The 24,086-nt window shown below is 40.1% G+C and overlaps 2 protein-coding genes across 9 annotated transcripts in view; one reads left to right on the top strand and one right to left on the bottom strand.

Annotated features, from left to right (window-relative positions):
• The window catches only part of calb1 (calbindin 1), a 32,711-nt gene that overhangs the window by 7,909 nt on the left and 716 nt on the right, over window positions 1-24,086 (bottom strand). The window contains exons 3-9 of the mRNA XM_087287585.1: window positions 15,320-15,394; window positions 13,639-13,719; window positions 11,056-11,112; window positions 7,196-7,273; window positions 7,065-7,120; window positions 6,931-6,970; window positions 6,801-6,854 (exon numbers count right to left, since the gene is read on the bottom strand). Of these exons, the coding sequence (XP_087143711.1) occupies window positions 6,801-6,854; window positions 6,931-6,970; window positions 7,065-7,120; window positions 7,196-7,273; window positions 11,056-11,112; window positions 13,639-13,719; window positions 15,320-15,394 (441 nt within the window). The remainder of the gene's footprint in view (window positions 1-6,800; window positions 6,855-6,930; window positions 6,971-7,064; window positions 7,121-7,195; window positions 7,274-11,055; window positions 11,113-13,638; window positions 13,720-15,319; window positions 15,395-24,086) is intronic.
• The window catches only part of kiaa0319 (KIAA0319), a 164,656-nt gene that overhangs the window by 5,112 nt on the left and 135,458 nt on the right, over window positions 1-24,086 (top strand). The window contains exon 2 of one of the 8 annotated variants that reach the window (XM_087287553.1): window positions 17,784-17,841. The exons of the other annotated variants lie outside the window; for them this stretch is intronic. The gene's annotated coding sequence lies outside the window, so the exon portion shown is untranslated. The remainder of the gene's footprint in view (window positions 1-17,783; window positions 17,842-24,086) is intronic. 8 annotated transcript variants of the gene reach the window in all.

Consider the following 24,086-nt stretch of genomic DNA (forward strand, 5'->3'; position numbering starts at 1 on the left):
ATTTATCCTACTTCAACAGAAGTTTTACGGATTTAGATATATTTTTTGGGAAGTCGTGAGCATCTAGATAATTCTAGGAAATACGACAGTACGTTGGGAAGCGTGCAATCCCGATAGGGAGGACGCTGCGGAGGCCATCCGTTACCCAAGGGGGGGATAGATGGCAGAATTTACCTATGGACTAGCCCTAAAAAGGGGGAGTACGCATAGCAAAGAGTGGTTAGCGGAGAGGGAAGACACGGGTCCGCCCAGAGGGGGGACTTAACCGTGGCGGAATAAGCATATGGGATCGCCTAGTGGGGATCACGCATAGCAGGCACCTATACCCAAAACGCGGGCTGACCAGCGGGCAGACCTACAACGTAGTGGGCCAGCAAGTGACTCCTCCGCTGAGTCAGTGCTGGGGGCCACGGAGGAATCTGCAGGGCTCACCTGACGGGGAACTTTACTGACAGATAAAAAAGGCGCACGTACCTCCGTGTTAGGGAGAATGGCGCAGCAAGCGTGTTTCAACACCCTACCGAGTTGTCTCCTCAATCACCAAAGGGTTACCTAATACCCTTGAGGAAACCGGCTCCACTCGCAGATTGTAAAACCTTGCAAATGTGTTGGGTGTCGCCCAGCCCGCAGCTCTACAGATGTCTGTTAGAGAGGCGCCGCGTGCATGCGCCCAAGAGGATGCAACGCTCCGAGTGGAGTGTGCACGTACTCCCGGGGGACACGGCTGACCTCGACTCGAATAAGCGAGTGAAATGGCATCCACAATCCAGTGGGATAATCTTTGTTTCGATACGGCACTTCCCTGCTGCCGACCGCCATAACAGACAAAGAGCTGCTCAGATGATCTAAAATTCTGAGTACGGTCCACATAAATGCGCAGAGCGCGAACTGGACAAAGTAAAGAAAGGGCTGGGTCTGCCTCCTCCGGGGGCAGCGCTTGCAGGTTCACTACCTGATCTCTAAAGGGGGTGGTAGGAACCTTGGGCACATAACCGGGGCGGGGTCTCAGGATAACGTGAGAGTAATCCGGCCCGAATTCCAGGCACGAGTCACTGACCGAAAATGCCTCCAGGTCCCCGACCCTCTTGATGGAGGCCAACGCAACCAGCAGAGCTGTCTTCAGGGACAGAAATCTTAGAGATACTGATTCGAGTGGCTCAAAGGGATCGGATCGCAGACTCGTGAGAACGAGGGCGAGATCCCAAGAGGGCATGAGAGGGGGGCGAGATGGATTAATTCGCCTAGCACCCCTAAGGAACTGGATGACCAGGTTATGCTTTCCCACGGTGCCGCCAGCTACCGCGCTATGATAAGCGGAGATGGCGGCCACGTAAACCTTGAGAGTGGAGGGCGACAGCCTGCTGTCCAACTTCTCTTGAAGGAAAGAGAGCACAACACTAATCTGGCAATTTCGGGGGTCTTCTCTGCGAGAGACGCACCATTCAGTGAATAGACTCCACTTCAGGGCGTAGGCGCGCCTCGTGGAGGGGGCTCTAGCCTGAGTGATGGTATTAACCACCGCAGTCGGTAGGTTACCTAAGTCTTCCTCGCGTCTAGGGACCACACGTGGAGGTTCCAAAGATCGGGGCGAGGGTGCCAGATGGTGCCCTGTCCCTGAGAGAGTAGGTCCTCTCTCAAAGGGATCCGCCAGGGGAGGGCCGTCGCGAGGAGTGAGAGCTCTGATATCCAGGTCCGGTTGGGCCAAAGGGGCGCAACTAGCAGAACCTGTTCCTCGTCCTCCCTGACCTTGCACAGAAACTGCGCGAGCAGGCTCACTGGGGGAAACGCATACTTGCGCATGCCCCGAGGCCAGCTGTGGGCCAGTGCATCCGTGCCGAGAGAGCCCTCGGTCAGGGAAAAAAACAACTGGCAGTGAGCGTTCTCGGGGGAAGCAAACAGATCGATCTGGGCCTCCCCGAATCGCGCCCATATCAGCTGAACAGACTCGGGGTGGAGTCTCCATTCTCCAGGGCGTAACAGCTGTCGTGAGAGCGCATCGGCTGCACGATTGAGCGTGCCTGGGACGTGAATGGCGCGCAGCGATTTCAGCCGCGGGTGACTCCAGAGGAGCAGACGGCGGGCGAGCTGAGACATGCGGCGAGAGCGCATACCCCCCATGCGGTTGATATACGCCGCCGCCGCCGTACTGTCCGTCCTGACCAGCACGTGTTGCCGCTCCAGCACCGGTAAAAAGCGGTGGAGAGCGAGGAACACTGCCAACAGCTCTAGGCGATTGATATGCCAATGCAGCTGGGCACCCTTCCAGAGGCCCGCAGCCGCATGCCCGCGACACACGGCCCCCCAACCCGTGTTGGAAGCGTCTGTTGAAACAACAACATGGCTGGACGCCTGTCCTAGAGGCACACCGGCCTGTAGGAACGAGGGGTCGTTCCAAGGGCTGAGGGCGCGGCGACACAGCGCAGTAACCGAGACCCGGTGTGTGCCCGCGTGCCATGCGCGTCTGGGGACCCGATCGTGAAGCCAGTGCTGAAGTGGTCTCATATGGAGCAACCCGAGCGGCGTGACGGCGGCTGCGGATGCCATATGCCCCAGGAGCCTCTGAAAGAACTTCAGTGGGACCACTAGTTTGCTGTCGAGCTCCCTCAGACAGTTCAGCAACAGGCGAGCGCGTTCCTCGGAGAGGTGCGCTACCATGGTGATCGAGTCCAGCTCCATCCCGAGAAAAGAAATCCTCTGCACGGGGGCGAGTTTGCTCTTTTCTCGGTTGACCTGAAGCCCCAGTAGGCGGAGATGCCGAAGCACCTCGTCCTTGTGCATAATCAATTGCTCCCGCGAGTGGGCTAAAATCAGCCAGTCGTCGAGATAATTGAGTATGCGAATGCCCGCGAGCCGAAGGGGCGCTAGGGCACCCTCCGCGAGTTTGGTGAAGACCCGCGGAGACAGAGAGAGCCCGAAGGGGAGGACCTTGTACTGCCACGCTCGACCCTCGAACGCAAACCGCAGAAATTGGCGGTGGCGTGGAAGAATGGAGACATGGAAATACGCGTCCTTCAGGTCTATGGCTGCAAACCAATCCCGAGGACGAACGCATTGGAGAATGCGCCTCTGCGTGAGCATTCTGAACGGCAGCTTGTGCAGACAGCGGTTCAAAACGCGCAGATCTAGGATTGGCCGTGACCCACCGCTCTTTTTGGGTACGATGAAGTATGGGCTGTAAAACCCACTCTCCATCTCGGCTGGAGGAACCGGCTCGATTGCACCCTTCGCCAGGAGGGCAGCAATCTCCTCTCGCAAGACAGGGGCGGACAGGGGGTTGACCCTGGAGAAATACACGCCCGTAAACTTGGGGGGCCGTTTCGCGAACTGAATCGCGTAACCGAGTCTGATTGTGCGTATGAGCCACCGCGAGGGGCTGGCCCGCGCTAACCAGGCAGGCAGAGCCCTCGCTAATGGAGTCATCGCTACAATCGCTGACGTACCAGCGGTGGGGCAGCGCGGAGTGGGTGTGCTGATCCGGGAAGCACGAGGGTCCCGCGGAAAAGCTGGAGGAGAGCGAGTCGCTCTGGCTCCGCACCCTGACTCCGGAGAGGGGGCTGGAGGGCTGAGGGAAGGGAGACCGTCCCCCCAGCGCTCGTGAGCCACTGGCGAAGCACGTAGAGTCTGCGAGCCGGAAGGCAGCGCGTCCCGGACTGGCAGAACTCGTGCAGTCACATCCAGGGAAGGGAAAAAGTGCTCTTTTACTGATGTTTTGGTGGCACTGAAAAGTACCGTTGTTATCGGGGCCCCGCCCTCCAGCGGGGAAAGAGCAAGTTTCCTCTTCTCCGGATGGCCTGTCTCAGGGACGCTTCGCGGTCCGTTTACCGGACTTAACGGCGCCCTGGGCAGGAGGGGCTGCCTGCTTTCGAGGTGAACGCCGCGCCCGCTTGGCCGGAGGCGCAGGCGGGGGCGGGGCAGCACTCGTTGGCGGGCGCCCTCGGCGAGGAACAGCGGAGGTGGATGGCTCGGCGGGCGGAGCGGGCTTACGGCCACGCCGATAGATGACATTGCCCATCGCATCCGACTGCTCTTTCACCGCCTTGAATTCCTGGGTGAATTCACCGACGGTGTCGCCGAACAGGCCAGCCTGGGATATGGGCGAGTCAAGAAAGCGAACTTTGTCAACGTCGCGCATATCGGCCAGGTTTAGCCAGAGGTGGCGTTCCTGAACCACAAGTGTGGACATCGTCCTCCCCAGCGCACACGCGGCGGACTTAGTAGTCCGAAGAGCATAGTCGGTCGCGGTGCGCAGCTCATGTAATAAGCTTGGGTTGGACCCGCCCTCGTGCAGCTCGGCCAGCGCCTGCGCTTGGTAGCGCTGGTAGGTGGCCATCGCGTGCAAAGCAGAAGCAGCCTGGCCCGCAGCCTTATAAGCTCTGGCTCCGAGGGAGGCAGACAACCTACAGGCTTTGGACGGGAGGCGGGGCAAACCCCGCCACGTAGAGGCGCCGCGCGGACAAAGATTGACCGCGATAGCGCGCTCCACTGACGGGATCGCCTCATACCCCCTGGCAGCTCCGCCGTCAAGGGCGGTGAGGGCGGAGGCACTCGCAGCACGGGCAGAGAAAGGTGCCCTCCAGGACTGCGTGAGCCTACTGTGCACTTCCGGGAAGAAGGGGACGAGAGGCTTCGAAGGCTTCGCCTTCTGGTCCTCTACGTAGCACCCATCTAGTCGGTCCGGCCGCGGAGCTGGGGGATAAACCATCTCCAACCCCACGGCCGAAGCAGCCCGGGAAAGCACGGCTAACATGTCCGCTTCAGGATCCGATTTGACAGCGCTCACCTGCCCGGAGGGGGCGAGCGGGTCCGGATCTTCGTCGGACAGTGAAAGCCCACCCTCCGATGCCGCGGAGGACATCTGATCTCCGGTGTCAGCGAGTGTGAGAGCTACCATCTGGTTAGACGGATCACTCTCACCACCCGAAGCTTGGATGGAGCGCCGTGAGGAGCGAGAGGTCCGCGAGCCCGTGGGCGGCGGATTAGCTCCCGCTGAAACCCTCAGATCTGCCCGAGCGCCCGCTGCTTTTTTAGAACAGGAGGCAACTGGGGTGGCTCGCTCTCTTGCGAAAGTTAGCCGCGATCTTAGCTGTGCAACGGTCATGGCATCGCAATGACGACATGAACCGCCCGCGAGCACCGCATTAACATGCTGGACCCCCAAACATGCAATGCAGTGATCGTGTCCATCATCCGGAGACAGGAAACCCCCGCATCCAGAAACGCACAGTCGGAGCGCCATCCTGAAAAGGACGTGCTGCACGACTGTGTTGCTCTTTTAGGAAAGTTGCAACTATACGCACCGCTCTGGAGGACCGGACCCAAAGAACCGCAGGCAAGGGAGTAACCCAGCTCGACCGTCTGCCACCGCGAAGACCCACTCTGGACCGGGAGACACACTCGTTCGCTCTGAAGTGCTGATCAGCAAGAGGAACCCTCATCGACTCACTCAGAAAGGATCTGAAGCGAAAAGGGATGGCGTCTGCTGGCTTCAGGTGTGCTTATATGCTGAGATGATTGCAGATGTCGCACACCTGCGCAAGCTTACGCTGCCAATTAATTTCATTCATTGGCCCGTTCAATACTCTCCAGATAAGCGGCTTCTGATCCGAATCCTCCCATTCATGGCACTGAAGTTCCCCAACCGAAGGGGAACTCAGAGTTTAGAGAATAAAACCTGCTCCGGACCAGGTTAGATTCACAGAGTAAGTTACCAAGGTAACTGACTCTGAGTTAAAGTTACCTTTCTTTCAGAAACAGGCTTGACTTACCCTGCTTTCTCGAGTTTAACAAACCTGCCATTTTGAAACGGAAAACCTAGAGTTTCTCTCATTTCAGGGTTAAAATACTCTGAGTTTTCACTTAACCTCCTTTCTGAAACAGGCCCCTGGTACTGGGTCTGTGATGTCATTTACTTCCGCAGGTCTCTACTGGCCCAATACCCCTATAAGTGGTTCCGTGCATGTAGATTTGAGATGTTTTTGAAATTGGGTAGGCAAAATCCAGAAAGCCCAATAGAACTTGACTTTAAGAGGTTAAAGCTGTGCATCGATCATCGCCGTTCAAATGCATGTATAAGCGCTGACTGACGAACGCGATCTGTGTGATAAACTAATCCCAGATCAGCTTCTGTACATGCCATCTAAAGTAACACCTCCGTTATCAAACAAGTGGGGACAACGACAATAGAATACACAAGTTTGTCACACAATAGGACATATTTTATTGACCGCTGATATTTTCTCTATCATTAGATCTTAACCTGCATAAATATAACAATGTTTTCTTTAAATAGGGTTTTAAAACAAATAATTTTACTGCCTATTTGTCAACTGCCTATATCCTCTTATTATATCTTTTTTTTTTAAACAAAAATAGATGAATGTTGGAAATCAGTGAACTATCACTTCATTAATTTTATATACATATTAAAAGTGTGAATGTCAATGGCTACAGGTTTACAATATTCTTCAAAATATCTTTTGTGTTTGACAGAAGAAAAAGAAAGTGAGTAACCGGAGAATAAATTCAAGAGTTCCCTCTTAGATACTGCTTGATCTACGCAGGGTCCACAAAAACAAAGATAAGAGAGTAGTGCTAAATGGGCTATTTATAGTGAGTTTGGAATAATCCAATTGGCTTCCTTATTATTACAGATGAGAGACCAGCCGTGATCATCTCATGTGCTCCACTTGAAAATTTGTTAAACTTCACAATTTTTGGGAAAATTGTCACTTTTATGCTGTCAATCTTTGGATTTTGAATATTATTAAAGCATAAGAATAAATGGCTGATCAATGACTTACCTTATCATATAACTCAAAAATCTTGTTGAACTCTTTTCTGGCCATTTTTACGCCCTAAAGAAAACAAGTTGTTTAGCTTTAACTGGTAAAATCCAGATCAATTATGAATTCCGATTTAATGTAGACATACCTGAAATTTTAGTAGAAAGTTCTCATTGTCCGGTAACAGCCTGTTTAACAAAAACAATGACATATTTCCAATCTTGATATCAAAAGATATTAGCCAGTGATTAAAATTCATAAGCAATTTGCAAGCTCACTGACCGTGCCATTTCTGACAGACATAATTTCCCATCTTTATTTGAATCAAAAATTTTTAGCTGAAAAAAGAAAAGTTTTTTTGTTAAGATGACACAAAATGCAGATGTATTGGTTAAACTCAATAGTTCTCTTACCGTAGTCAATGTGTACTCCTCTAGTTTCTTCTCATCATATGGTTTTTTAGCCCTCTGAAGCAGGTCTTTCAAAAAGTTCTGCAAAACATTAGATTGAGTACTAGCAATTACCATTTATCCACTCAAAGAATGATTACTGCTGCTTGTTCAGACTTCCTGTGTAAATTGAACTAATCCAACACGGTTCTTGTAATTTTTTTGGCCAATTTATTAGTTTTATGTTTAGTCCTCTTAAATTTGTAATCCATTAGGTTAACTTAAGCGTTTTGCGTTGGTCCAACATGAAGGAATTGTGTTGGTCCAACTACCTAGTAGGGATATTGACAATAAAAGTAATCTTACCTTATCTGTAGGTGTTTAAAGTTATAAGAAAGACTTGTTTAATCTTTAGTTTGGAGATTTAAAAGATTTTCATGTAATGCTTTGAGTTTTGAGACTACCACCTCGCAGAAACACCTATGCTTTGGGTGTTGGCAGCTTAATTAGCAAATGTTTGTTGCTTTGCTCAGTGAGCAATAACTGTCATAAAATTAGTCATAAGTAGGGCCAGACGAAATCTGCGGACGTTTTTTGCTATTTCTGCTGAGAATTTTGGTAAAAATCAGCGAATTTCTGCAGAATTATTTTGGGAGTATCCTGCAGAGTATTTTAACTTTTACTTTAATATATTAAATCAAAAGTAACAAATTACTGAATAAAAACTGAATAAATTCCGATTTACACATTTACTCAAGTAAATAAACAGAATTTATAATGGGCCAAAAAACTGCAGAAATCTGCGGAATTCTGTGGAAAATCTGCGGAAAATCTGCAGAATTCTGCGCGCACAGATTCCGTGTGGGCCTAGTCATAAGATCAGTCTCAATCAAATGTATTTGTAACTGATGAAATATGCTTAAAATAGCTTTTTTAGTTCATTTAGGATAACTTCAAACAAAACTTCAAAGAGACTTTGAAATGCACAACACATGATATTATCAGACCTTTGAGTTTAAGTTAAAAATACAAATGTATGTAAACCTTTATTTGCTAGAATCATGTTAGACCAATTCACCAATTTTTTTTTCTTTTTTTTTCTTTTTTAGTTTGTGCTAAACAAATTTATTGGATGGAAGTTATGCCCTCAATTAAATAGCTATCCAATGAGTTATTTTTTTTGTGGATGAAGAAACTCAAATAAATGTATTCAGTCTTCTAGCTTTATTTTGTCCAACTCTTAACTTTTAAATCAAATTTTGTAAACTTTCTCTTTAAATCCCTAGGGGAAAATGAATGGGGGAAAAACTGACAGTCAGCATCCAGCACCAGAACTATTAATTTTCTGTATTATTAAGTACAGTCATTCTGTCTCCAAAATCCAGCATCCATATTTCACAGAGCTCTCAGCATTTCCTCTTCCTGCCGGAGGTCCATTAGTAGTGGGTCCAAAAGTGGTCCGGTGTTGACAGATTGCACTCATCAAATCACTGACTGTAAATCTGGCAGCTGTTCAAAGAAAAACCGCTTCCCATTTTAATTTCTATGCACAAATCCTCAGTGCTTGCTTTACACAAGCCCCTTTGAGGCGTGCATATGCTTATTAATGCCGCTCTGCAAATCAAACCTTTTGTTCCGTTTGTTGTCATACTCTCTCCTGTCCACACGATAAAGAGCATTGCTGACTTATTGAGATGAAAATTATAATGTGGGTGATCCAAAATGTCTAAGACTGACCTTCTGAATGAGTCTCTTGCATTTTAGAAGGTATAAATGACAGTAATTTGCATTCTTAGTTTAGTTGTGTTGTTAAGCTGACATGAATTGATAGTTAGGGTTAGGATTGCCTCTTTTTTTTTGACATGTTGCTTCTTGACCCAAGAATAGTGATGAACGGGACTTGAGTTTGTTTGTTGTGAGTTTTATTTGATTGTTGGTTTGTTGTCATTTACTCTCTAAATGGCTTAGCTTTGTCTTGTCTGATGAAAAACCAGCCAATAATAGTGTGGAACTGTATTTTAAAGTACAGTATGTTTGTCAGCAAATCTGTGTGCCAAGTTTGATAATACAAAAGAGTTAAACTCTCCTGTTTATCAGAGATCCAAAGTCACTTTAGGAGATGAATTAATAAACATAATTTAAGACACGATTTTATCTGCAGTTGAAGTCAGAATTATTAGCCCCCCTATAATTTTTTTTTTCTATTTTAAATGTGTCCCACATTATGTTTCACAGAGCAAGGACTGAGTAAAAAATACATGCAGTCTTTCATGGTCATCCATTAATAGTAGGTGCAGGAAAGCAAACCGATCACTGTTTATTTAATAACACAAATAAACCCTCAAAACCCTGAAAACACAATAACAGGTTTCATGAATAATTTAGATGTATTTGAATTAGATATATAACTTTGGTTCACTGAAGCATATTACCAAACATAACTAAAAAACTTGACCCCCCCATCATCAATGTATAATTCGCACACTAGGTTTAGGGTTACACTGGAAAAAAAAAATGCATGATTCCACACAATTCCTTCATGTTGTCCCAACACACATCCATTAGTTAATGTAACAAAGTTTATTGAACATGAAACAATTAAGTTTTCAAAAGAAATCTCTAGAATTTTGTTTCAGCTCAATTTTAAATAAGCAGTTTGAACAAGCAGCAAAAACATTTTTATTTTTTTGAGTGTAGTGTACTTTTTTTAAACATGTGTAACTGTCTACTTAAAGGCATGGTCCAGAGTATAATTTTAAGACTTGCTTGTGTTTATAAGATGCAAAGCAATATAGTGCTAAATGTCATAGATCAATTTTAACAAACAAAAATACTGGATGAGGCTTACAATTCACAGCTTCTTCTTATAGGGTTGGAGCTGCTCCTTCTTTGAGGAGCTTTTAGCTGAATCCAGAACTGAACTAGGAGAGATTCTGTAAGCTGTCCTTTGTCAAATGCTAGCTTTATATTTTTTTATTATTGTCTAGAACATAATTAAAATTAAACTGCAAGCACTTCTCTCTTTGTGTTGTGTCCTTTGGAAGCCAAAATACAGAAACAGAATGAGCTTTGTGGAAAAAACTGTGTTTGGATGCCATTTTCAGCTTTTTCTGCTAAAACATTAGAGTCTCTGGCCACGCCCCTTTGCTGCATGGGGTGTATGCGCATGGTGAATGCATGTAACCTGAAGCATTTGTAATCTTACTAGTCTGGATATTTTTTTTTTTTTTTGTAGTCCCCAAACTTCATTTGCTTCAGGGTTTACTAAGCTAACTTTGTAAATGCTAATGCCTCCCTTTGCATCGAACTTTAAGCATATTACATCCAGAGATGTTGTTTATGTTCAAATAGCTACATTACACATCAACTAAAGTTTAAAATATGATATCGTAGTTTAACCCTGAATTCCCATAAAGACCTGAATTTGTAATAACTCCAACTACAGTTTTAGTCAAACAGGATATGTCAATTTATAGATATCCTAGAAATTTATATTAAACTCCCATAGGCCTACAGTTGTTATTTTATTTTTCGACGATGGAATAATGCAGCACGTATGTTTTGCTTCACTGTATTGTTCTTTATGTTTTGGTGTGATCAAACAGAACCTGAAATGTCACCATGGTGGATTTGTCACCTTTCTGAAAAGAGCATGTCAGCTTTGTTGTAAGCTAGAGCTTTTTACAGTACTGGCGGTGTCCTTTCTATAGGTCAAAGCAACACACCGTATGTACTGTATTTGTTGGTACAATATTAGGTTTAAGATTAGTGTTATTATCTTTAGGTCTCCTGAGACTTCATATTTATCTCTGTAGATCATTAAAGGTTGAGTTTCTAAAGAGTTTTGTCGGTAAGATCTAAAGTGGTTAAAATTGGTTTCCTACCTTCAGCTCATCAGCTTCAATGTATCCACTGTGATCAGCATCATATATTCTCCAAGCCTGAAAAATAAGTTAAATGAGGTTAGTGCTTACATTTAAACTTGCATTTAAACTTGCACTTTTAAAAGAGCATGTGGAGCATGGACTACCATTTAAAAGTTTGAAAGAATGCTCCCCAAAGATGCATTTGATTACAAATAGTCTAAAAGAACATCATCAGAGGCTTTTTGAATTTTATGACTCTTATTTAGACATTTATAATGTTTCTGAGCAAGTAATTTTGTATGTTACTAGTTGCGTCCCAAATCAGACTATGCACTTATACACTAACACACTCAAGCATGTGCATGAGTTTATTGTTGTCCTAAATGGAACACAGTTTTTTTTTCTATTTTTACTAAATGAAAATGCAAACTGTCTTTCAGTTAAATTAATTGAAGGACCAAACTACCAAATAGTACCTGTAAAAATAAACAAATAAATCCAACCTTAGTGCCCAATAGCTCTTACCCTTCTGCTACATGAGCATTGAGTGCATGAAGTGTTGTTTATCAGCTGAATAAGTGCATAATCCACATATTTAAAGAGCAATTGTTCTATTTAAAATCTTTTAAATCGTATAATAATAATAATAATGATAATACAATGTATTTTTATATAGCGCCTTTAAAAGTAGCATCTCAAGGCAATTTACAGTCATAAAATGTGCAGCTATAAATGACACAAGGATAAATTATAAACATTTAATGGTAACACTTTACAATAAGGTTCATTAGTTAATGCCTTTACTAACATGAACTAATCATGAACAACACTTGTACAGCATTTATTAATCATATTTGAACATTAACTATTGCATTATTAACATTTAAGTCCATGCTTGTTAACATTAGTTAATGCACCATGAGTTAACATGAACTAACAATAAACTACTGCATTTTCACTAACTAACGTTTAATAACATGAATAAATACAGTTGTAAATGTTATGTTCAGTGTTTGTTCATGTTAGTAAATGCATTACTTGACATTAACTAATGAACCTTATTGTAAAGTGTGACCCATTTAATAATAAAATGATTAAATTGCACAAAATAATACTAACAAATCTAAAAATCTAAGTCAAATAAAATCACATAAAAGCTACCCTAAAAAGTAAGTTGGGTGAATGCACTACTAACAATATACTAAAAAATGGCATAGAATAGTGCATAAGAATGTAATTTGGAACACACCTGTAGTAGCCTTGTATGCCTTGACTTTTGATAGTCATTTGTTACTTTGGTTACAGCTTATGTTCCACCACACCCATGTCTGATTTAGTTACTCGTACTGTTTGTGTTTTATCTTCAGTCTTTTCTCTGGTTTGCCGCTTTTTTTCTGGGTTCATAATTTAAATTTTGAGGGATTTATAAATGTAAAAAAGTCTCTCTCTCTCTCTCTCTCTCTCTCTCTCTCTCTCTCTCTCTCTCGCTCTCTCTCTCTCTCTCTCTCTCTCTCTCTCTCTCTCTCTCTCTCTCTCTCTCTCTCTCTCTCTATATATATATATATATATATATATATATATATATATATATATATATATATATATATACAAATATATATAAATAAATATAAATTCAAATCAATTTAAGCTAAATTGCATAATTTCTGCTTTCATAAAAAAAAAAAAATTGAAGTTCATACTGTATGTTTAAACCATTGAGGTTTGCATACAACAAACCAGTTTAAGAACTGATTATTAAAAACAAGGGTAAGATTAATAACCCCTTTTACACTGTGATACCGGTAAATATCCGTAAAATTTTCAGAACGACTTTACTGAACCATTCACACATTCATTCCAAATACCAGTTAATTCTGATATCATTAACCAGAAATGAGCTCTAAATGGCTGTGTTTGTATTTGTTAACATAGGAGTCAGGCTTCTGTTGATGATTTCAACTTTTATTTAAAGTTTTAGCATTCGTGCGGCTGCTTTGTCCCAGAGACACCCAAAGGCAGAAGTGCAAACTGCAGTTAAATATTTACGCATTTGACTACATAACAAATTCTGTGGATATATAGTACTGTGAACAAAAAACACAAAACGTATGGAGAAACGATATGTGTGTGCTCACCGCCTGCTTTATGTGCACATATCAAGCAACTAAAGCAGAGCTTGAAGGTAAACAAACAGCAGTTTATCAATCATTTTTTCGACAGTTGGCATTAAGAAGGAACATAGAAACATTATCTGACTAACATAGCATCTAAATATTCAAAGTTTTTTATTTTTATAAACAGCGCGGATGTAAATGCGTCTGAATGTTCTAATAGGCTGGAGTAGACATCTCACCTCAGCGCATTTTAATCATGAACAAGCTCTTTCTGGCAATTTTCATTCTGCGTTCACACAGAGCAGCATTCCAGCAAATTACCTGTAATGTCACAACTTTTCTTTCCGGAAAATTGCCAGAACGCATTTACTGGTATTTTTAAAAGGGGCCTGTTCACACATGATCCCTTTCAGGAAAATTGGTGGTAATTTTTCGCAAATGTCTGTTTGTGTGAAAAAGGATATTGGTGCTTAAATTTCAGAGTCACCTCCATAAATTCTGCACAGGACTTCAGCTGTTGTCGGAAAAATAGCAAGAAGTTTTCCTCTGTAGGAAGTATTTGAACCAACTGTGAAAGATGCAAAGAAAAATATTATATCACAAAAAGTGCATATATATTTTGTTGATGTTTTTTAAATGCTGAGAGCAATAGTTATTGAAAGGATGTCTGATTATGAAGTGTCAAAGGCTGAACTGCTCTACAGAGAGCCGCTGACAGCTGTAAATCTACACACTTTCATCACTCTCAACAGGTTACAGAACCAGCAATTATGCTTTCATAAATGATGTTTTGATGGTCAAATGTGACTCGCAATACTTCAGTTGAATGAAAGCATTTCATAAATGCACAAACATAATCGTTCTCACATAAATAAACACAGCGTGAGCTGAATGCTGTGTCATGTTGACATGTCAAAAGCTCTATAATTTTGAAGCCTAAAAGATCACTGGCAGTCAAATAACATTTACAAAAGTATACACACACACACACATAAAAAGCATCTTAAATGCAATGAGTCAACTTTAATGTTATAAATAACCTCCCCAAGTAAAATAACATGTCAAAACAAGATTCAAATAATATTGTCATATTCCAGTGTGAAGAAAAACTTTAATGCTTATTCTGATTTTGATTATTCTGGATTAAATATTAAAATATATGAGAATAACTGAAATTTAAAAAGGGAGTAAATTATTATTTTTGATCCTTAGGTAATTGCTTATTATTATGTAATAAGCCTGGCAATATTTTCTAGTATATAATGCATTGCCACAGTGTGTATATGTACTGGTTTTGGTGGTTTACAAGGGCAGGTTTTTTTTGTATAATGACACTGGTTTGACATACAGTTAAACTTTGCCGCAATTTTACATGTATTTACTGCAAAAACCCCCAGTACTTACTTTTACGGTTTCTTTTACAGTATCTTAATTTGTGGTATTCTACTATATTTAAAGTAATCAAGAACTGCTACTTTAAATGAAAAAATCAACAAACAACACACAATACAACATCTTGTATCATAAAATGCATTTACAATAGATTGATGAATGAAATATCCCTTTAAAATTGAATATAATAACAATGAATAATAAAAATACTGTTGTATAATTGTTGTAAAATAGATATCATACCTTATTTGGAATTTACAAAAATTAAAAGTAGGCCTATATACTAAAAATAAAGGTTTTGTTGCTAGTGTCAAGCGTAAATGACTGTATAAGAACTTGAAAAGTTGTCATTTTGTAAAATTAAAGTATTGTAAAGGGCATTTTACCCTAAAAAGAAGTTGCGATAAGGCTATTTTATTGTAAAATAAGTTAAGTTACAGTAGGGCTGCCAGTAAGTTAAAAGTGTAGTTGCACCCTACTACAGTGGTTTACGAGGACATGCAAAATGTTTTTGTAATACAAATTCTTCAAAATCATACTTAATGTGGTCTTTTGACATAAAATCTTTGCCACAGATTTCCTGTGAGGGTTGTGTTTAAGGTAGGGGTAGGGCAAGGCCATAGAATTGGCTTTTTCTTTTTCTTTTTCTTTTTTTTTACTGTATAAAATACATTACGCCCATGGAGAGTCCTTGTAACTTGTTTGTTTGTCTGTCTTTGACATTGTAACAATAGATTATATACTAGAAATAAACATTATGTAGCAATTTTCCTTACCTCAATGATACCTATTTTCCCATCAGCATTTTGCTCATATTTCTCAACAAAGGCCTTCATTTTGTCTGTTAGTTCCTGGAATAAAGTCAAACAGGAGAAAAATCAACAAGCGGGCATCCTGAAAAGTAACATTTATGGATTGCAATGAAAAAAAAGTGGTTTGCTGCAGACTTCTCTGGCTACAATGAAGCTTCCGGCTGCTTCAGTGGAATTTTGCTGCGTTCTGAAAGTCATTGATGTGTAAAAACAAATCCACACAGACAGATGGGATGTGCTGCTGTCTTCAGCCCTCATTGCACAGCGCTGATTGTGTTTTTATATTACTTTTGATACAGAAGAGAGGAGTTCTCATTCCTCAAAAAAACCTGCCCGTCTTGGCAAAGGACACAGAGCGGTGACTGTGCAAAAATCACTTAATGTGAAACACTTCAGTTTGTTCACATGATGAAAGTTAAAGCCCAGACTCCACAGTTAGTTTTATCCACTTGATATGCCAATAAAATTCACATTCAGTCCAACTTTTTAATAAGTGGTCCTAATTACTATGTACTACTTTTTCAATTATTTATTTGATATTATGCACACATTTTTATACTGTACTTATATTTTAAGTTATCATTTACTTAGATTTGTAATTAATTTATCTTGCACTTTAAACATAAAGCTTTCCCATATCCCACCTCATTAGCACCATATTGTTGTGCAGTACAATATGGACAAAATAAGAACATTGTAACTGTATTTTGATGTCAATTGTAGTTAAGGCCACTCAATTTTAAGAGTGTCATTTTATTTGTCTTCCTAATCAATACAGCTGAGATGAATGAAGGCGGGCATCTCTGAGGCCATATTGCACTGGTGTATTGCAGACTTATTATACAACAATCAAGCATTAGACAGACTAAATAAATATTTTATATTCAAAGATAAAATAAAATCTAAATACAGATAAAATCTTTAAATACAGTAAGTGAAATAACGTTCAATGGTCATTCATAGGAAGACCTCGTGATAAAGTTAAATACTTATTAGTGATGCTTATAAGTGATCATGCTAATCTTTTTATGAAATGTAAAAAAAAAAATAGACACATGGATAACGCCTAATGATCTGAAGAATTGCGCAAAGCATAAATATTTATAATTGATGACTATTTTGTGATTCTTTTATAGAGAATTGTCATCGAATGATTTTTGCCGCAAATAAGACTGACTATAACTGGTACAGTTGAATATAACAAAGAATAAGATTTTTCTTTGTTGCATAGTATGGCCTATTGACTATTTTAAATTCATTTACTAACATTAACAATGCATTTATTACAGTATTTGTTCATGTTAATTAATGAAAATATATTGTATTGTTCGTTCATGTTAACTCACGGTGCATTAAAGGTGCAGTAGGTGACTGTCCTCAGGGACATTTTTTTTGTTGTGCTGGTTGAAAGTCTCTTCACATTCCAATAGCAATGATTAAAGTAAATAATCTCAATGTGTTAAAATGTTCATCCAATTAAATATTGTCGGGCCATTAATTCCCATAATTCTGATAAGCAACCCAAACTATCTGTCAGCAAATGTAGATTTGTACATTTGCGCATCTGTTCATGCAGAACCACCATTAGCGTGTGAACACGTTCATGCGCACTGCATGTTCATGTGCACATGAGACACGTGAGATCACAGCAGTAAAATCAAATGCTGAAACCACTTAAAAAACCTGAATGTAATCAATATTGGAGTTACATTTGCACGATGGAGGAATAATGACATCATGGCTAAAGTATTTCTTTTAGACAGGAAATATTATGTTTTAAAAGTATTTTAGTCATGCAAAGCATATTTAGATCAGTGTTGGGGAGTAACTAGTTACATGTAACAGCGTTACGTAATTTAATTTCAAAATAAAAGTAACAGTAATTTGTTAGTTACTGAGCAAAATGTGTAATTAAATTACAGTTACTTGTGAAAATGTTAAAGATTACAAATGGGGTTACATTTAAATTTTCCTTAGAAATCTGGGATATGTTGGATAATAATAATCAGTTGCTTTGCTTGTTTTTGATATGCACTATGCATTCTGCAGAAAGATGAAAATGATGAACGATTATGAGATTCTAACAGTAAACAGAGCAACTGTAAGGTCACACCTGCTTGGTATAAATGCTTGAAAATTTTATGAAATATAATTACTTTTATAAAGTAATCAACTTTATACATTTTACTTTGTACATTTTAAATAGGGTAATTTGTCAGTTAATCTATTACATTTCCAAAGTAACCTCCCCAACACTGATATAGATGTTGTTGTTATGAATGGGTTATATCCAAGTGTTGTTCAGCCCCTGATATCTTCCAGCAAAATATTGATGTGACCATTTTCAGTTTCATAAGGGACCATTTCCAACTGACGAATAACATGAACTAGTGGGTTGTCTGCTGTTGAGCGCACGTTCTTGTTTCAGGAGACGTGGCTTTGGACGGCAGGGGTGGGACTGTCTTTCAAAGCTATTATGCTAACCGGTAAGCGTTTTTCCAGATCACCTACCGCACCTTTAACTAATGTTCACAAGCATGGATTTGGATGTTAATAATGTAGAAAATGTTGAACTATGATTAATCAATGCTGCACAAGTACTGTTCATAATTGTTTTATGATAGTAAATACATTAACTATTAAAACCTTTTTTTTTACCAATAGTATGTATGTATGTATATATTTTTAAAATAAGCTTGTAGTCAATTTACCTTAGTCCTTTAGATGTTGCACTTAAACAAAACACAAAAAATAAATAAATCCAAATACAAAGACGTGCAAACAAAATTGCAAATATAAAAATTTTTGATTCGTCATTGCAACACATTTTTTGTTAATTTAATTTATGAAGTCAAGCAAACCATGCTTTCAAAACCACTTTCAAGTCATTTTAACTCCATTTAATGTAAGTAAAACCTTAGTAGTTTCACATTAAACAGTATTGATCATATATTGTCATTGTTATTTGTTGTATGAAGTCATATTTTACTCATCTGATGTGTTTAAACTGTCAGTATAATGGAAGTTTGTGTAGTTTTTGAATTTTAGGTGAGCACACTTGAAGTAAAGATTAAATCAAACTAAGACACATTTACTGTCCTGAAGTCAGAATGAATGGAGCTGTTATACACAGAGACCCATGAGAGACATTTCTGGTGTAGAAAAGGCCAGCATGAAATCATTGAAGGTGTGAAATGACCCAGCGACTCCTTTTCCTCAGTCCCGTCACAGTCCATCAGCTCCTCTTTATGCCTAATGGTGTCGTAACTCAATGACATGCACATCGCAATAAAGCAAAGCAACCGGACACCACCTCAGGACAGCGTGGAGGACAAGAGTCAAGCTTTTACAATCTCGGACCAGCGTGCAGCTGTATATTAGAGTAACCTGAAGGTTTCATCCTCATTTAAAATTAGCTGTTTTTTTTTTTTTTGGATGGATTTTTTCCAATGTGTTCTCGTGTATATTATTATTATTATTATTATTATTATTATTATTATTATTATTATTATTGATAATATTTAATAATATTAATCATTATATCATTAATATTAATTGCCATCAATGATCATTATTATTATTCTTCTTCTTCTTATTATTATTATTATTAGTAGTATGAATATTAATAATAATAATAATAATAATAATAATAATAATAATGCATTTGGTTTCTATTGGGGCTTGTTTGGCTTGTAGGACTCCAGAGGCAGCTGATGGCACGGGTGGTTGCAGAAGCAAAAACTCGGGCCTGGGAGGGCCTGGGAAGAGTTTGAGGACAATATGGAGGAAAACTACTGGTCGACCCCAAAGACATGCTGACAAACTACCCGGCACCTCAAAAGGAGAAAGAAGTTCCACACCGACATTGTTTACAGTGCAAGTGAGGAGCTGTTGACCTTGACTGGGGATGTTGTTGGACGGTGGAAGGAATACTTTGGGCATCTCCTCGACCCCACTGACATTTTTCATTGAGGAAGCAGAGACTGGGTATGCAGGGGTGGACTCACTCATCACCCAAGCTTGGGTCTCTGGATTTTGAGGGGCTGTCTTGGCTGACACATCTCTACAAGGTCAGGGACAATACCTCTGGACTGGGCAACTGGGGTAGTGGTTCCCAATTTTAAGAAGGGGGACTGGAGGGTGTGTTCCAGCTATAGGGGGAACTACACTCTTCAGCCTCCCTGGGAAAGTCTATGCCAGGGTACTGGAGAGGATCCGGCCGATCGTTGAACCTATAGATCCAGGAGGAACAATACGGTTTTCGCTCCGGCCGTGGTATGCTGGACTTGCTCTATACCCTCACCAGGTTGCTCGAGGGTTCATGGGAGTATGCTTAACCAGTCCACATGTGGACTTAAGAGAAGACATTCAACCATGTCACTTGTGGCATTCTGTGGAGGGTGCTGTGAGAGCATGGGGTCAGAGTCGCTCTGTTAAGGACTGTCTTGTCCCTGTATGAACAAAGCAGGAGTTTGGTTTACATTGCCGGCAATAAGTCAGACTTGTTTCCAGTGCATGTTGGACTCAGGCAAGGCTACCAATTCTGTTAATTGTGACAGTGTTTCTATGTGCAGCCTTGGGCGGGAGGGGGTCCGCTTCAGGGACCACAGATTTTCATCTGTGTAATTTGCAGATAAAGTTTTTTTTGTTGGCTTCATCGAAAATGGACAATCGGCATGCACTGGGGCTGTTTGCTGCCTAGTGTGACGCGGCTGGGATAAGCACCTCCAAGGCCATGGTGCTCCACCAGAAAAAGGTGGTCTGCCATCTCCAGGTTGAAGAAAAGTCAATACCCCAGGTGGAGGAGTTCAAGTATCTTGGTTTTGTTCACGAGGGGGGTGGGGGGTGGAACATGAGATTGACAGGCAGATTGGTGCAGTGGCAGCAGTAATGCAGTCGATGTACCGGTCCGTTGTGGTATAAAAGCTGAGCTGAAAGCCAAAGCTCTCGATTTACCAGTCAATCTACGTTCCTACTCTCACCTATAGTCATGAGCTTTGGGTCATGACCAAAAGCACAAAATCTTGGATAAAAGCAGCTGAAATGAGTCTCCTTCACAGGGTGGCAGGGCGCACCCTTATAGGCGGTGGTGAGGATCTCTGTCACCCGGAAGGAGCTCGGAGTAGAGCCGCTGCTCCTCTACATCGAGAGAAGTCAGCTGAGGTGGCTTGCGCATCTGTTTTAGATGCCTCCTAGACTCCTACCTAGGGAGGTGTTCCAAGTATGTCCCACCGGGAGGAGGCCTCTGGGAAGACGCAGGACATGCTGGTGGAACGGTGTCCCTGGGAATGGCCTGGGAACGCCTCGGGATCACGTCAGAGAAGCTGGAGGAAGTGTCTGGAGAGGGAGAGACCTCTGGGGATCTCTCTTGAGACTGCTGCCCCCACGACCGGCTCAGGGATTGAATAAATGAATTTATTATTATTATTATTATTATTATTATCATTATTATTATTATTATTATTATTATTATTATTATTACTCCTCCTCCTCATCCTACTACTATTACTAGTCAATCCACTATCAGCCAATCCAAGTTTTTAATATGTATTTTGATTGATTTACAGTAGTATGTAGTTGTAGTAGTCGTCGTCGTCAAATCTGTGTTATTAATATGTATTTTTACCATTTGTTTAAGTTGAAGCATTTCACTGTTAAATGTGTTTTACTATATTTAGTTATTATTAATACATCATTGTTACTACTGTTGTTGTAAAATATTGATTGATTGATTATTTTCAACACTGATTAAACATTTACAATCATTCATTTTTAAATGATCCACAAAGCAAGCCTTCACTGATATGAATGTAATGTAAATGCTCAACCCTGAGCTGCTCAGACAGAAGTAATTACAGAGCTAAATGACTAAAATCTCTGACCTTCATGACAGAATAACTGAAAAACACCATTTACGACATTCTCAACACTCATTCAGCAGCAGTTATTCAGCATCTATTCAGTCAGCCTCAGCCTTTATGGATGTTGTTTGTTTGCCAATTTCAGCATGTGTTTATTCCAGACAAGAACAAACCATCATCTGTAACAGTGATGAGTTTCATCCAAGGTCTTTTCTCTATATCGAGTCCTGGTTCCTTCATCAAAATCTGCGATCAGCAAGATGTTTTTTTTACACCAATTTTGGCAATTAGCATTTATCTGATCAAAAAAATATAGTAAAAACTGCAAAACAGCTTTTTTTCTTATTGATTGTATTTCAAATGTTTTTATTCATGCTATACAAATATGATTTTTCAACATTATTAATCCAGTCTTCAGTGTCACATGATCCTTCAGAAATGATTGAAATGTTGATTTTTCTGTTCTGTTATTATCAGTTATTATTGGTTATCAGATATTAACAATGATTATTATAATTTTCAATGTTGAAAACAACTTCTACAGAGTTTTGTTGGGACAATCAGCATTTTTTTTAGGGTTATATTTACTTGATAAACTGAATGTTCAAAATATTAGTTTTAAATAAAATCATTGTTCACTCTTTAATGTGTCCTTGTTCAATAAGTAAAAACATATTAAAAGTACCTTTTAATGGTACTGAATCAAAGTTGCCATCAAAACAATGAGGCCCAACAATTTTCAGCACTGAAAATAACACTTAACATTTTATTATCATTAAAATCATTATTTTTATTATCATATTGTATTGATTTTTGAAGACTGGAGTAATGACGCTGAAAATCTTACTTCATATCACAGGAATAAATTATCATATTTTACGTTGTAAATACTGTGTTTTTGATCAAATAAATGCAGCCTTGATGAGCAGAGTAAGCTTATTGGAAAAGATTTTTAAAAACTCACTGATCTTTTTTTATTTTTTTTACTTCAACTTTTGACCCGTGGTGTACTGTATGTAACAGCAGATTGCATGTGTAGAGGATGGTGGAGTTATTGTGAAAAACACAGATGAGAGTTTATCCTGCGTGACTTCAGCAGCAGATGTGCATGAACACAGATGGAGAGATAAACTGTCCTCTAGCAGAGCTTAAAACAAGTCTCATAATAAGCCACTTTATCATATGACACAGCAAAGACTGAATTCATCATCTTTTAGAAACGCTAGAGGTGATGCAGAGCCATTTAATCCACGATATTTTCTCAAAGGTCATCTATAAAGAGTTATTTTGCTGAAACAATGTTAGATTTTTTAAGATGACCTGTGACCATGATGGCACTCATAGCTTAACCAGGAAGTCATTCCTTTTCACCATGTTTTTTTTTTTTTAGATTCCGTAATATTTACAGTCTACATATAATCTATTTTACTTGCTTAATTTGCCAAGAAGGCTTAACTCTACTGCAAGTTAAGAAAACACAACAAGTTCAGAAAACATCTTCATCAATTTGACAACAAATGCAAATAAAGAAATGTGCTGCAAATTGTGCAGACAACAGAAGTGTTTTGAGACCAAAAAAATTGACAAACCCTGCTGTTTCTTGTTTAGAGTCAGCAGTGTTGTTATCAGAGAGGACGTGTCTGTATTTGTGTGTCATCAAAACGATGAAAAGTTGTTTTTTCCATTTGTTAGTGTTTTTTTTTTTTTTCTTAACTTGCAGCACAATTGAACTCTCTGGTCCACCATACACAAGATAATACAAAAATAAGAGACTCAAAAATGTAAAATCCATAGGAAAATCATGAGGAAACCATTGTGATTACACGCTATATGTACAATCAGTGTTCATAAATCTGAAGTATCATTTTGCATTTCTGTCCATAGGGGGACCTAAAAATTAAAAACGTTTTTTTCTTTTTTACATTCAAGGAAGCTGAAATGGGCTCTATGCACAGCTAGAGTTTTAAAGTCAACAATGAACTTCCGGTGAAAGCTTAATGTGACTGTTTTTAATTTCACAAGCTTGTTTTTACAGCATTGATGTTGTAATGTAATTACAATACATTCAGTTAAATAGACTTAAGCATTCAGTTGTTCAAGTGTAAAACGAGATGAAAGACCATTGTAACCATTCTAGCTATCGCAGAAATACCATTTGAAAATACTGAGGTAAAATAAACTGTCATATTTTAAAGACAAGGCGGAAGGAAATGGAATTTAATGCAGTGCTTGTCCAATCTGAGACACACTTCACATCGTATATCTAACAGGCAGTAAAGATTGCTGATTTTTAAGAAATCAAATCTTAAATGTGACAATTTTGTAATGAAAAGACAGGTCACCGGAAGCCCTTGGGCTGCCTGGTTGAAAATGTAAAGTCCATGTGCATATAGCACATTTGCGATCTTTTGGCATGTCCTTGCAATATCAAAAGGAGCCACCAAACGATTTCACACAAGATTGTTTCAATTATGTATGCATGTTCATGTGAGCATGTGCTGTCTATGCGAGTATGGGTCTATAAAATTTTCAACATATTATTTATAATATAATACACTGAAAATATAGTTAATTGCAAATTGTTGCAAACAATTTACATAAGCTGAATTTCAGTACATAAATTGTTTACAACCTTAAATTTAGTAAACCCAATAAATATTTGTCTCATTTTATTTTTAAATAATCAGTTTTGCATTTTCAAAAAAAAGTCTCATTCAATTAATTCATGTTGTCCCAACACAAAATAATTACCTTAATAACCACATTTAAGTAGATTGAACATGAAACAATTAAGCTTCCCCTCCAAAAAACTTCCAGAATTGTTCAGCTCATTTTAAACAAGCAGCAGAAATATATTTTTAAGTGAAACA

Source organism: Danio rerio, chromosome 16, assembly GCF_052040795.2.
Source record: "Danio rerio strain M-AB ecotype USA chromosome 16, GRCz13ab, whole genome shotgun sequence".
Lineage (NCBI taxonomy): Eukaryota > Metazoa > Chordata > Actinopteri > Cypriniformes > Danionidae > Danio > Danio rerio.